Source organism: Stegodyphus dumicola, chromosome 8 (assembly GCF_044657685.1).
Source record: "Stegodyphus dumicola isolate Sdum_Otavi_A_Nest chromosome 8, ASM4465768v1".
NCBI lineage: Eukaryota > Metazoa > Arthropoda > Arachnida > Araneae > Eresidae > Stegodyphus > Stegodyphus dumicola.
Genome location: NC_140775.1, coordinates 169,948,132 through 169,964,510, shown reverse-complemented (window position 1 = coordinate 169,964,510; position 16,379 = coordinate 169,948,132). Strand labels below are relative to the sequence as shown.

Sequence of the window (16,379 nt, the reverse complement as noted above, 5' to 3'; positions counted from 1 at the left end):
TTTTGAAGTTATTAATTAACAATCTATATGTTTTCAATTATTCAGACCTGCTTCTGTTCTTTAACATGCACAGTAATACTAATTAATCAAATGAACATGAAAATTAAAATATACAGATAGGATAACTCAAATTCTTAACCACTTAAATGGTATTGCTTTTATATTAGCCATATACCAGATGCTGCTATTGCACAACACTTACTACTTTAACCCTATACTTATATACAGGAGACCATTGTGAACTGAGTTTGTTACATCCGTATGTCTTTGGGGCTCCGCCCTTCACATAACAAATCAGGAAAACTGTTTTATTATTTATTTTTGACATGCCTGTGACTATTTTAAATTCTGAAATAAGCAATAGGTAATAGTAATACTTCCATAAATTAAATTTTGCATTAAAAATTACTTTTTTGAGAATTCTGAACTATTTTACACTACTTTTTTTTTTTTTTTTTTGGCTTCCTTTTAATTGCATTTTTTTGTAAAGCAAGAAATAGCTTTCTTGAAAAAGATAATTCTAGTGTTGAAGAATTTGAAAAAAATTTTAATGCAACCCCCCTCCCTCCTTGATGTACATTTCTTTAATAGGATTGCTATGTTGGACTATACATAGTCACCTCAAAATTAATCATACACAAAAAATAACTTAATTTTGAATATATTATCAATGAGCCAAAATGTATGTGAATGAAATTACCATTTGATAAAGTAGCAATAAAAATTATTAACATCATAAACACAGTTTTATAACATAAATGCACACTCTTAAGCTTTACTCCTAAGCTCATATGTGTAAAGGAAAGCCACAAAAAAGGAAAAAAATTCTCGAGTTTTAGATAAATTCAAGTAGCTAAAAAAATTAAATTTCATTAAAAATATGCTGTTTATGATACTAATCAATTTAGAATTCTGTGAATAATAAAAAGGAACAATAAAAAAGACAATTTTTGAAAGAAATTTATGATTTTAAATAATTTAGTTCATTACTTATTTTCCCAATCTCAAACCATGAGGGTGATTTCTGCATCAGAAATGAAAATAAAAGAAAAATATTTTAAAGCACATGGTTAAGCATAAAAAGATTAAAGATATGATACCATTTACAGTAAACCATATAATTTTTCAGAAACAATTATAGTACTTACTTCAGCTTCAGTGGGCACCATTCTTAAAAGAATTTCAACAAATTCTTGAGACAGAGTGGTCAAATCAAGTGCATTTATAGCTTTCACAACAACATCACAAGGAAGTTCAACTTTTCGCCGGGATATTGCCATGTTCCGCAGCCTGTTGTGTTCTAATAAAGTAACCTTTTCTGGAACCTACATTCAAACAATTATTTTATTATTTAACATTATTTTTTTTTCAATTTAAAAGCTAACATTTATTTCCTATAAATAATGGAGAAGAACAAACAGAATCTGCTTCTTTTTTTTATTCTTAATTACTTACCTTAAATCTTTTACTTCCATTAATGTCATCTGTTCGATCGGAAAATGGCCCTTGAATACCTAATTTGAAATGTTCCTCAAATTCTGCAAAATCGATTATCTGAGAAGAGAACATATAATAAAATTAATGAAAATGTTAGAGATAATGATACAAAATTTAAAATTTATGGTCAAAGTATAACTAAAAACAACAAATAACCACAGATTAAGCAAAATATTAAAGAGATTTACAAATTTTACACAGGTCAATATTAATAATAATTTCATAAAATGTATTTTCCAAAAGAAACCTTATGCAGTTCTGCAACTTTTAACAATAATACTCTTACAGCTCTTCTCGGTATGACAGAGTAGAATCAATAGTTATCACTTTAAACTACTAAGAACATTAAATAAATACCAGACAATATAAAAAACTTCAAATGTACAGGCTCACTCAGTGATCTCTCAATATTCTAACCTAAACAGAGAAATGATGCTCTCTCTAGTCTTATATAGTTTTACCCTGTTTGCCAAGAAATTTCCAGAACCTTCGATTTCTTGAAGTTGCTCATACATACTTGAAGGCACATACAGTTCCAGATGCAGTTTCAATTAAAAAATTTATTTATTTTTTGAATCAACATAATTTTCACAACTACCTGAAATACCTACTGAAATTTTAATTATTGATAATTCATGTAATTCTGATTATGTACTGATAGGGTTTTCCTTATTCGACTAAAACAACTATTAAAAATCTGACACTTTTTTTTTCCTTGAGCCTCAAACAAGAATTTAAAATTTATATTTTTCTAAAGTGTGTAATATAACTAAAATGCCCTGGTCTGAATTTTTCATTTTAAAAATTCCTTCCTTATATTAGAATGATAGGTTTCCTATAAATTGCCCCTCCACCCCCAAGAAAGAAGTAAATTTTACATTACAACAAACACTTTTTAAATACCTCATATGCGAAAAAGGAATGAAACTGCATTACAAGAAAATAAAAGCACTGATAATGTTTCCCTTACAGGCTAGCTAAAAGGTAAATCTTTGTCTATGACCAGTTCTTGTCTTAAACATATTTATCAAAACCTGTAAGTTATTAACTATTATTTGTATATCATTTTTGTTCTTATTTAGTTTATTTTTATTAGGGGCAAGTGCTAAAACCACAAATAAGTGATACTCAAAGAGCAAGTTAAATCAATTAAATCTTTTCTCTGTACAGTAATACAATATTTAACTAAAAATGATTTTGCACTTATGGTACAATCTTAGTATTTCCAAAAGTTCAGTTTTATCTGCACAGTAACACAATATTTAACTAAAAATGATTTTCCACTTAAGGTACAATCTTAGTATTTCCAAAAGTTCAGAACATGTGATGTTCTAACAATATAGAAAATGATTTGTTTTATGTTGTTACTACATAGTTTCAAATCAAAATTTAAGCAATTTCAAATAATTTTAAATAAATAAAATCAATGGTTATAAAAATGCTTTGTAAATAAATTATATAAAAACAAATTTATTCTGTACAAAAGAAACAGATATAATACTACATAATAAATCATTTATAAAATTTTATAAATGCCAAGAAAATACACATCATATGTTAAAAAGAAAATACTGATTTAATTACAGTCTTTTAAGTCAATTTTGCATAAATCCATTTTTAAAAATTTATTTAAAGAAACAAAATTTACAAATTTATTATTTTTAAATCAAGAAAAATAGTAGCTACAAATTATCTACCAGAAATATATGTATACCGAATATCAAAATTATTACAAAAATATCCGATCTTTGAGAACTCCATTGATCTATAAAAAGATGTCTATCACCTACAAAAATATGATTCATTATAAATTACTCATTTTCAAAATAATATAAACTTTAAACATGCACATTTGTTGTTCTAAGATGAAGGGGAAGAATTTAAGTTAAAAGTTTGCAGTTGCCAGTTATTTTAAATTAAACCTTGAAGAACCATCAATTGGCAGTTAAACAAATCACTGTATAGAATAAATAGTTTACTTACACTGTACAATTTATCATCATCCAATTCACTAAATATTGTCCCTTTAACTTGGTTAGGCTTTAGTGCTATCCAGTTAAGGGTAGGAAGTTTATATTTTGTTTGGAATTTCTTTTTAATTGTCATGGCTAAAAAATAAAAAGAATTTCTATTAAAGACATGCATAAAATAATAAAAGGAATAAATTGCAACATTAAAAACAAAAAATTCACCACAATACTTCTTTTTAAAGACTGCAAATATTTATGTATATTACAAACAATTTTCAAAACGTTTATATGTTTGAAAGCAGCATTTAAAAAAATAGTTAAAATAATAAATCATTATTTTACGAAATACAAAATGAATGAAATCTTTACCATCTTGAGGAGCCTGCATCATACCAGGCATTGGTGGAGGTCCAGGAGGAGCTTTGGCTAGGAGTGGAGGTGGTGGTGGAGGAGGAACAGATACTGGTGGCGGAGGAGGAGGGGGAGGAGGTGGCGGTGGGGCACATGGCAGCACTGATACAGAATGGCCATCCATAGCACTAGATGACATTGTACTACCTACAATATTCAACAAGAATTTAAGCAATATGATAAAAATGATATTAAAAAATATACATTATTTTCCATTTTAATGGTATTTACCTCTAGGAAGAGTATTTTGCAATACTTCCAGCTCTTGAATTTTGGACTCCAAAAGGCTCTGTCTCTGACGAGACTCCTCCTCTTTTTGAGAAACAGCCCTTCTTAAAGTATTCAATTCCTCATCAGCCTGTTTGTGTAATTCCTATAACAAAAAGTTGCAATGTTCATTATTTTCTTATATTTGACAATGCAAACACACATTTAAAACTTATTATAAAGATGACATGTACCAAAATTTATCAGGTTAACTTCAGACTCTAGCCTTGTATTAACTTTGAATTCAATTAAGAATCGGCAGAAATTAATGCTTAAATGAAACAACAATTTATTTCATTTATAGCCCCTGCATTATGTAAATTTAACTTTACATAATGCTGAAACTGTTTAAATGCAAGATACTGTTCTATATTACAATTGGACAAAAGATACCCCGAAAATAAACAGAAAAATGCACACAGCATTACTTTGGAAAACAATATACGAGGGTTGGGGCAAAAGTCATGGCAACTATTTTTTTTCTTGTAGATATGTGAACGGATCACAAAACGTATATGTGTTGTGTGGAAGTTCTGCAGGCATAGTGTGTATGCAGAACAAAAGATGGCTCTGTAATAGCGAGGGCTCTGAAATCAGTCAGTTGGTGAGTGCCGTGCGAGATGGAAGTAACCCGTGTTGAGCAGCTCACTTACATCGAAATAGCCGTTCTCCGAGGGAGAAATGCGATGGAATGTCACAGAGAATTAGTAGAACCCTTGGGAATAATGCCCTACCATATCGTACAGTAGCACGGTGGGTAGGAAAGTTTCAGCAAGGACGTGCGTCAACCAGTAATGAGCAAGGTTCGGGACGACCGGTGAGTGTGCGGACTGACTTGGCACGTGCTGTCATCGAGCACCTCATGGATGAAGACAGACGATGGACATTACTGGAGTTAGAGAGGGCAAGTGGCATCGAGAAACACACCGTCCACAGGATATGGCATAATGAGCCAGCGTCAGAATCCTTCCCCAGTCAAATTGATGGTGATCGTCGTGTATGGTGTCAGGAGTGTCATTGTTTGCCACTTTGTTCCTCATGGCAGAACAATGACCACACAGTACTACAGAGACTTCCTGGTGCGACAGGTACGACGTGGTGTTCAGGATAAACGTCCGGATCTTGTGGACAATGCAATAATTCTGCACGACAATGCAAGACCACATAAGGCAGAGTGTGTACGTTAGCTACTCCAATGTTGGAAATGGGAAGAATTGGAGAACCCACAGTGCTCTTCTGACCTGTAGCTCTGTGACTCTCATTCCCAAAATTAAGGAACCAATACATGGTAGGCGGTTTGCAACACGAGAGGCCATTGCTAATGCTGTGTGCCAAAAGATGACCCGATTCACACATGGTGCAGCAAATGCTGAGGCTGATGGTATTCAGTGCCTCCCACATCGTTGGCAGTGTGTGGTGACAGCAGGGGACTACATTGAGGGTCTTTAGGCCCAGGTTTGTCATGTCAACTTTATGTGTATTGTGTTATCATTCTTTTGCACGGTGAAGGCTATATTGCCCTGTATACTACCGTAATAAATTCGTGTGTTACGATATTTCAGTGCTATTCATTGTCCACACAAGTATTGTCCTTTCGTCTGTATATGTCATATTTTTCAACCGGACTGGTATCTTCAAGAAACAAAATAGTTGCCATGACTTTTGCCCCAACCTACATATTTTACAGAGATATTTATTTGATAAAAAACACTTATTACTAAAAATAGTTAAGTTAACACTCACAATATAGTAACTAACTAAATTCACAATATAATAGCTAAAATGACAAAAAAAATCACTAAAATAATTATACATATTTTCTTTTTTTGTTTGTACTATGACGGCAATTTAAACTCTATTAACTTTTGATTATTTTTTGAGGGGGGGTGTGCATTCATTCATGCAATTTTAGAATTAACCTTTTATTTTTTAATAAAGATTTTTTGGCAACAGCTTCAGAAATTTCCATGGTAAATGAAAATGCTCAGAATCATAATGAGAAGTTGATTGTGGTTTTTACAAAAACTAACTTGGAATCATATTTTAGAGACATATTAATTTCATTAACAATAAGATAATATTTGCTATTTTACTATAGCACTTTAACATTCAGCTCTAATTGTTTTAGTAGTGAGAAGCTGCAAGGTAATGGAGATTAATTGATGCCATTGATAATTTATTAAAGATTAAATTTAGCAACAACTTTAATAATGGATATAAAATAAGGTAATAACACCGATATCACAACTTTTTGTTTCTTAGAAAATATTTTAGGAAAAAAAAAAATAAACTTTGTATTATATATACTGGATGCTCACATAATTATTCAAAAAAACTACCAATGCTTGCTTTTATGTAATGGACTGGAGCAGTTGAGCTTTTTAGTATCAGGAAAATAAACATTCTGTCATAAGACAAGAGATTCTGTTTTGAATAGACTGAATAATTTCAAATGTTATATTTAAATGGCTTTCAAAAGGTCATTGTATAAATGATAGATATCTTGAAGACATTTAAAAGGTTATATTTGGGTGTTTCACTGTGGGTTCTCCAATATATACAAATCTAGCCCCCCCCCGAAAAAAAAAAGATTAAGTGACATTTTTTAAAGTAAAGGTGGACAAGTCTAACCTATAACTTGAAGAAATGAATCGGAATTACTCTTTACAGTGAATATTTATGTATGATTATTATTTTTTAATATACTATATGAACTATATTTTGTAAAATGTTATGAACTTGAATAAAGAGAATGTCACATAATTTTTCAGATGCTAGATTAAAAGTAATACTCAACGTCAGGAAATAGATGATATACTTAACACATATGTAAAAAAAATGGTTTTTTGCTTGGGGAAATGCACAGTTTCATATGTGAACACTTGATCTATTGCAAAAACAAAAAATTATTTTACTTTGTAATTACTTTTTATATAGTATAAAAGTAATGTAATAAGCAAATACTATTCAACATTAGTCTAGAATTTTTGCTGAAAATGAGAGCTCAGTGCTCATATTAGTTTAACTATTTCTTAGTAAAACATCATAGATAGTAATCTTTGTTTATATAGATAAAAATTAGATTGCATGCTTTTAAAATAAAAATGATCAAGAACTCATATATTTGAAATTTAACAAAATAATAAGACACAAATTGCCTTAAAAAATATGACAAGTAAAGTTTAATAATGGTAATAATAATAATATAACAATAGATTTTGACTACGAACTATAGCTATAAAAATTGATTTTATTTCAATCGAGATGCAAATTGTGCTAAAGCAAATACAAAAAATAGAGTTAGTTAGGCTATTTGAATATCACAAAGCACGAGGGCTATCTGCATAAAAGGAGGGATGCTTTCGCGGAGGACTTTCTAAGGGAAACTGGCTCGTCTTTATGTTACACATGGGAAAAACCATGAAAACCAACCATGTAGCCAGCCCATTCATCTGGGATCAAACCCAAGCCAGGTCAGTCTACCAGTATTTAGCAATCTTAAACACTGGCCACTGATGGAGCCATAAAAATAAAGAAATAATATGTCAAAGAAAAACTAAAAATCAATTCCATCTTTAAAACAGTTAAAATCTTAACATAAATGAAACAAAAATTTATTTGTAGGTATTCTTTGAAATGCTGCATATCAAATGTATTACATTACAATAATATTGATATGAAATGCACCTGATATAAATGTTATGAAATATTACAACATTACAATACTATTTCATAAAAATAAAGGTTTTGTCACAGCAAATAGTTTTTAAATAAATTAAGCAAATCCACATAATGCATAAAAAAAGCACCAGCACATAAAATAACATACCAAAAGTTCATTCCTTTCCTTGGTGACATTTTCAAGATGAGTTTCAAGTTCAACTAAAAACAAATAAATCAGAATTTAAAAAAATTGCAATTTGGGCTACCTTAACCTTTTAAATGCTATATCTCGGAAACTTGAAGATTCCAGATCTAATATAAAAATGGTTATTTTTTACAGAAGAACTATCATTGGTACTTATTTACTATTATGGTCTCTGTCTTTTAAACAACAAATTAGTGCCAGGTTATTGCCAAGTTCCTGTTTACTTCTCATATATACTTTTTGGTTGCCATGTTTTCGGAACAGCTTTTCATATGGCATCAGAAGCTTTTTTCTTTTTTGGTCTCAAGAGCATTTACCAAGTGAACTCCGTAAGGTAAGACTGATGATGTTAGCGAACTGTGCTTTGTTTATTTTTATTCTGCCACTTAGCAAAGCGACAGTTTTAATATTTTATGCTGTTGGATCAATAAAATGAAATTTACATTTCATAGTAAAATGTCTCTAACCTGCTTTTCCAGTTTTTCTGTTTTATATGAGTCTGAATAAATGGCTGATCCCTCATGTACATAAGCAATAATTTTTTATATTATTGTGGTTGTCACTTCATTCGAAACCTCAATGAGAAAGAATTCACCACTTCCACAGCATAATCCATCAGAAAAAAAAATATTGTGAAAGAATTCTGCCAGCTGCGTTTTTTTCCTCATACAAACAAACTTTCATTCGTGCCTAATATTTTTTGGAGCCATCTATTAACTTATTAGTTGTCAGAGAATACAACTCTTGCATAAAACTGCTTAAGTCAATAGTTGCATTTTAATAATGGCTGAGCTGCTTCTCCTACCACTTAATTGATGTCAGTCCCTCTGGCCAATAATAAATAAACTGTTGCGCTATTACAAACAGCATTCTGAAACCAATGAAAGAGTTGTCAAAATGTTTCTTTCCTTTCACATTGCACCTCCATTACACCACCTTTATACATTTTGCATTAATATGCAGCTATGGCCATTTTTGCATATTCAAATGGAAGGTAAAATGGGTCTTTCTTGAAAGAAAGATATGGCACCTTTCTCACTTCTCAGTTAAACAAACATTTGTAAAAAAAAAAAAAAAAAAAGTATGTTAATACATGGATTACTGAGAGTTTTCTTGCAACGAGAGAATTATATGAGTGATCATAAATTATTAACACTTCTATAAAAAAAAGAAAATACAATAAAATGTAGTTTACTTGGAGCTCCTTTTACAAAGAGCAAACTATAAATTATTATCACTTTAGTACTGCCAGCCATCTGAAGATACTTTCCGTTGCCGAGTTATCAGTAATCTTGGCGCAATTTATAAAATGGCAGAGCCATCATAATAAAGAAGAACGTTTCAATATAATATTTATTCTAACTGTCATAAAAGTACTTATAAAAGAATACAGTGCAACAAGATACTTGATGATAAACTAATTTTTAGTTAAAAATTACCAAAATACTTGCATTATTAAAGCTTAAGAGCTTACTTCAAATATGTTTTGGTTTTAGTGATTAATTTTATTGTCCTTTACATAAATGAATATCATATTATGAACAAAACTGATGCATAAAAAATGCAGCTTTAAACTGTGTATGCGCAAATATATAAAGACATCTTTTCAATAAAAATATTATTAAAAAGACAGACTTATGACAATTTAGAAAGAAAACTTGATTAGCAACCACAAGTAAAATTATATGTCATAAATACACAGACACTTGTCAATTTTATCATTTAATGACATTAATGCCGTATAAATACCAATCTGTAATAAAAGGTTAAAGCCAAGATATTTGCATACTGCTTGTGGTGACTTTACAGTGAACAAAATGTGTATATATATATACTTGTATTCACACTAAATGGATTTAAGTTCATACAACATTATATACATATTATATGTTATATGATCTTAAAATTCACTTAGTTCAAAAACAAGTTGTAAAATATAACAAAATACGATGGCTGCTTTAAGAATAATTGGCAACCTCAAAATTAACAATTCTACATTTTATGTTCTTCCCCTAAATTCATCTTTTCTCCCAGATTCAAGATCTTTCCTTGTTACCTAACAACCTAAAATTAACCAATCACTGATTAGCTGTATTTATACATCAGATTTAGTATACTCTTGGCACAATAACTACGTCATTTCTTTTCCCAGCCTCTATCCTACAAATAACTCTGTCCCGTTTATGCAGCCCTGTCCAAAATGCTTACATCGTTAATTTTAAAACCCATGTACATAAAAAATATCGTATTTCATTATGATTGGATAAGTGTCTACTACGATGGTTTTATATGGATGAAAATAAAGACTGGGAATTTTTCAATCTCAATTGTGTTAACTACGTCATCACAGCTTTTACCTTCAGTCACTACTGTCTTCTCAGCCACGACGAATACTGAAAGCTGTTAAATATTCCAGTATTGTTTTCTACACATTAAATTATGACATATATGTGAGTGTGTAAAGATTTACTATTAAATTATATTTATATAAATTTAATTAAGGTAAATGTTGTGCTTATCCTAGAATTTTACAGCCCTCCCTTGTTGCTATCATTATAACAGTTCAAATGCTCCAAATATATCCTTAAAATAAATGTAATGGTGATAATCTCCACTTGTACAGTTAATAAATGTACTAAATTAAGTTTGAGAGTAAAATGTGATTTCTCACTATTTTTCTGTTACTTTCAACCATGGTTAGTGCAACACCATAGATCATAAATGTATGTAAAGAGCATCTGGCATGGTTATCAAAACCTGGCAATCACAATCATCTGGCATCAAAAAGCAGAGAAAAAATCATAACATTTCAAGAGAGAGTTCAAAGGTTTGATATATACCACAAATTTTTTTATGTAGTGTAACTTAATATTATTAAATATTCTAATATGGATATTACTAATTCTGTATGCCTTAAATTATTTATGATGATTTATTTATAAGTGCATACAGTAGATTACCAAGAGGCAATGATACTGATAGCATTTTGCTATTAAAAATAATATATTGCCACTGTCGTTATGAATACATGAAATTTTGTAAGTAAAAACTATATTTTCCATATAATCTTTTTAGATCTAATTTCTAATGTTAGTAATGTCTGTAATATGTACAGCACTTTTATCATACATAACAATACTGTTATAGGTAATGACAAAATGTATTTGTCTTATAAATTGCCAATGAATAAACTAAAAAATTATATTTTCTGTTCCTTGTGTTTTTTTTTAAATTGTTTTTTCTAGCTTACTTGAAAAACTAAGATCAGAGCAAATACTACTGAACTCTTAAATGAAATATACTATAACACGATAATAATAAGGCTTCTAATAAACAGCAAACTATTAATTGTAAAATGCTTGATGATATATAGATATCATACAGTGATTTTGGTATGTGTGTGTTGGCATCTTAATCCTTGCAGACTTCCGATAGTCAACAGTAGTTACAAAAATGGTACAATAGTTAAATACATAAATCTTACCTAATCGGGCCATAAGTTCATTTTCCATTTCTTGAATCTGTTCATTTGCCTACACAGAAAGACATAAGGTCATATGCAAAATCATGCAAAACAAGCAAAAATTTGTATTTGATTATATTTTTCAAATATATAATTTTTAGCAATACAATTAAGTTTACTTCATAGTTAATTATATGATACTTAAAAAAATTAAACATAAGATACACATATGTTTCACCTACAGTTATAAAGACAAATGCAATAAATGAGAAATTACTCGAGATAGCTGTTCTTCCAATTCTGCAACTTGTTCCAAAGCAGCACTTTTGGTTTCAGAATCTTCCATAAGTGCCCCAACATCAAACACATTATCCAGGTATGCAGATATTTGCACCTGTAATTCTTCGCTTTCAGTTTGGCGCAATCTTTCTAGATAGTCATCCAAACCAATTTGCGTGAATTCATATTGCAGATGAACACGAAAATTCATATCTTCGACTGAATGGACAACAATGTTAACAAATTGCATGCACGCAACCTGGAAGAAATATGAATAATATATTGTAATAAAAATTATGAATATCACAAAATGAATACATAGTGCAAAAACAAGAAATTAGTTAATTCAGTATAAATAAAACTTTTATACACAAACTTTTCAAAAATTGCTCACAATTTTATATGTTAACACCTGAACATTTTATACAATACAGAGATTTAAGATATTTGTGCATAAAATATTTATAACTTTTCAAGCTTATTGAGACCTTTATTTTCATTTTTGATGCAAAACAATTTTAAAAAGAGCATGGATTTATAAATTAAATTTTAAAAATAAACTTACCATAAAGTCAATATTAAAAACTTCATAATTTATAAAATAGTCCATCAGGGTTTCAAATCTCCGCCTTTCTCCACAAACTTCTTTAAAATTGTCAAATGCAGCAAGAATAATTTGATGCCCACCTTTCACAAGGCAGATGGCAGCTAACAGCTCTAACACTAAGGCTTTAGTTCTAAGGTGATAATAAGTATAAATTTTAAGAATTGTTAATATACCATTTCAAATTTAGAAAAAAATACAATTATCATGAAAGTTATCCACTGTAAAAGATGTTTTTAGAAATGAATAAAGAACAACTTAAGTTCAAAATACACAAACAGCTTAATACGCTTAATACATATCGTTATATATATTTTGACCTAAACTATTTTAGCCATGTCTTTTATTATTTCAAATGCCAGTTTTTTGTACATAACAGAACACTCTTACTTTCACCAGTACTCATAAAAACAATTATGAATAATTTCTGACAACTTCCTCAATACTATGAGAGACATGTTACTAACATTAAAATATTATTGTGTGCGTACGGGTTTGTTTGAATTGAATGCACAAGCCCGATGAAAAATGAACGAAATTTATTACTATCACAACAAAAATGCTTAATTTTCCTCAGATATTTGTTCAGTATTAAATATCTCACAGTAGTTATCTTTTAACTACTCAAACGTTCAAGAGAACTTTATTCAAAACAGTTAGAGAAAGCTAATCCGCGAATTTGCTACAGTCAACAAGAGCAGTTTTCTAAACAAACTCTTAAAACAACAACAAACTAACTGACGGACTACTAAATTGAGATGTTTTCCTCCTTTTTGTAAGATTTTAAATCGCACGCAAGAATTTTCTGGAACTTTCTCGAAATCAAAAAGAGATATTTATTTATTAAATGTTAAATGCATGTGCTCTTGTATTTTTAATTTTCCAGCTTAGTTTTCCTTTAATATTCATCACACGCTACACTGCATGGAGAATAAAACAATTTAAATTATAATTCAACTAACATTAGCTATTTAAATACCAAATCCATAACACTATCATACCAACATAGCACTATAGAAAAGTATTGGAACAGAATCATATTTTCCCCATTTTTTCAAGAATTTTGCTTTGAACACCTGTTTTGTTTTCATGCAAATATTGTCAAAGCAAAAATATACATAAGCAAAGGTAAATATATAATAAAATAAATATTTTATTTGGATAGAAGTCCATGTCAAGTTTTTTTTTAATTGCAGATGATTTTGCAGTTTGATTTATTAAAATTTGCAAAATATATTTATATTACTAGCCTGCACTTTTGTTAATTATTAAAAAGCTTTGGTATTAATTTTTTTTCTGAAATTTGGGAAACATAAGAAAACTTCCTTTCAAGGTGAATTTCAGCTGCATTCAATAATTCTGAATATATTACAAATTCTTTTTCCCAACTTTTTATTAATTTAACAATTCTTGAAGTATTTCAAATTATAAATAAAAATATCTGCAAAATTGTGTACTTAGCAGAAAAGCAGAATAAATGTTTTAGGAGATATAAGCTGAACAACCAAAGATTGCAGTACACATCAAATACTGCAAATTTTGATATTCAGCAATAGAAACTAGCAAGCAACAGAAGAAGACCACCTAGAAAGCTCACTAATTTTCTTAAATTAATTAGCCTCAATGACAGAATGAAACAACTTGATAATAAATGCAAGAAGACTGCAGATCTTTTCCAAAAATATAGAAAACTTTATACAAACTGTCTTGAAGAAATCGGATTATTACATAAATCAAATTTAATAAATAGCTAAATGATGAATAACAGTATCCTAGTATTAATGCAGATTTGAACCTTTTGGTGTGAAAAGGATATTATATTAAATGAACATCAAACACACATTGCAATACACAGATCCTACTATGCAACATAAAAGTACTCACATTCTTTGTTGGGATTACCATTAGAGGAAGGGTTGTTTGTATAAAATTAATGGGAAAATTGAACAGAAACATATCATGGAATCCTTATTCTTCATGCTGTATCAATGAGCTTCATCCCTTTTGTTGAATATTTCGTAAGTTAGTACCCTTAGTTATGTCTAGACATTGTATAAAATAACTAGGAAAACAGAAGCAGCTTTGACATTCAAATCCTGCTAGATACACTTGAGAAATAAGTACAACACGTCTGGAAAATCACATGAAGTGATGATTAAAATAAAACTTGTTTTCATATAAAATACTGATTTTTTCCCCTACCATTCTGTTTTAATAATTCAATAAAATCAATGCTAATATTGCTTGATTTAAATTAAACATACTCTTACTTCTGACAATACATTACATAATAGCAAGAAAAGCAAAAAGAATTATTCTAAATACTTTTGCATTGAAACATTTATCAAGGATTATTTATATAACTTTTATTAAATAATGAAGAATCTGTATGTATGTATGCTCCTCCCACTACTGAAAAATGGTGACAAATACCCCAATTATATGTGCATCACAAGTCTGAATTTTGAATTTTTAAAATTTATTTCACTTTAGTTACCTGATCATATAAATTCTTCTTGCATGCAAACCTAGTTTCTTACTTATATATACATCTCTGATTTAAAAAATAACATAAATAAAATTTTAATTAATCCTCTGAGACCAAAATGCCCAAGGCGGCCTTTCATTCTCAATGATACAACTGCCTGTAATGCCCGAACTTACAATATTGCTTAGAGGGAAGAAAGTATGCAGAAACTATGCAGTAAACACGTACAATGCATCTTACAATATTGCTTTCTTCCCCCCCTAAGGAGGGAAGAAAGTATGCAGAAACTATGCAGTAAACACGTACAATGCACTTTCCCAAATGCATTGTACGTGTTTAATTACAGACAGCTTGTTCTAAAAGCTGTCTGTAAATGGAATGGCTAATGGAAGCTTCTTTGTTAGGAAGTAGAAAAGATGTCATTTGAAATCTTCCCACCTCTTTGTGTAGTAATGGATAGGGATGGACGTTTTGGTATTTTAAGCGCAGAGACTTCAGTTTTCTAAGGGTTAATAATGTTTCCCATCCAAGGATACTGTAAACAAAATGAATGGAGCATCATGTTTCAAAGCAGGCACAAAATTTGTCAGAGCATTACAAGTCAAATTATTTTGGACACAAACTGTCTTTTATCAACAAAAAAGAACACTGTTAGGGACAAGCATTTACAAGAAAACAAAGAGGAAAATCCAAAATATACTACTGTGTGAAACTATAAAAGCGAAAAAATCTAAAAGAAAGGAATAGTCATTAAAGCTGAAAGCAAATATAAGAAATTTAATAAGTTAAACCCCAAGGAAATATAATAAAATTAATATGGAAAAATTAAGATTAAACATAAAAAAACTTTCTGAAAGAAAATTCCAGAAAAGTTGAAATAACAGAACACTGAGCTCCAATACTACAGAGGGGAGGGCAGGTAACTGTCAGAATTTAGAAGAAATCAATAAGAAGAACCTCTGAAAGAATTTCAAGTTCAAAATTTTGCAAGCAGTATTTCAGAATATTGAAATTATCAGAGCTATTGTTTTAATGCTGACGCTTATAAAAAACACTAATAAAATTCTCTGACAGAATACTCAAAGACAAAGATGATAAAAGAAACTTTAGAAATGAAAATAAACCATTTCTCTATTAGTACTTCTCAGCTGAAAAAAAAAAAAAAAAAAAAAAAAAAAAAAAAAAAAAAAAGAAAAGAAAATCCATGCAGTTATGGAGACTTAAACAGTTTACGCTGGTTCAAATGGCTTAATTTTTTTTTTTAAATGTCAGTTAAATAATAAATAAAAGATTAAAGCTTTTTAAAAGAAGGGAAATAAAATTTTAAAAATACAAGCTCTTACTTACCGTAAACTTTTGTGGTTCAAACTAAGAGCAATGCAGTTGATAGCTTGTGTATGTTCTATGACCATGTTAAAGCCATACTAAAATAACATTACAATGAAAAAATTTTAATTGAAAACTGGAATTTTATCAAAACAATTTAAATACAATAGTAAAAATAGCACCTTAAAATTAATATCAAGGATAAT

General features: G+C 29.5%; 1 protein-coding gene across 3 annotated transcripts in view; it reads right to left on the bottom strand.

Annotated features, from left to right (window-relative positions):
* The window catches only part of Frl (formin-like protein), a 146,967-nt gene that overhangs the window by 36,166 nt on the left and 94,422 nt on the right, over positions 1-16,379 (bottom strand). For all 3 annotated transcript variants that reach the window (XM_035364210.2, XM_035364208.2, XM_035364209.2), the window contains exons 7-16: positions 16,195-16,271; positions 12,321-12,492; positions 11,754-12,014; positions 11,498-11,546; positions 7,975-8,027; positions 4,110-4,251; positions 3,837-4,025; positions 3,481-3,605; positions 1,456-1,554; positions 1,149-1,325 (exon numbers count right to left, since the gene is read on the bottom strand). In XM_035364210.2, the coding sequence (XP_035220101.1) occupies positions 1,149-1,325; positions 1,456-1,554; positions 3,481-3,605; positions 3,837-4,025; positions 4,110-4,251; positions 7,975-8,027; positions 11,498-11,546; positions 11,754-12,014; positions 12,321-12,492; positions 16,195-16,271 (1,344 nt within the window). The remainder of the gene's footprint in view (positions 1-1,148; positions 1,326-1,455; positions 1,555-3,480; positions 3,606-3,836; positions 4,026-4,109; positions 4,252-7,974; positions 8,028-11,497; positions 11,547-11,753; positions 12,015-12,320; positions 12,493-16,194; positions 16,272-16,379) is intronic.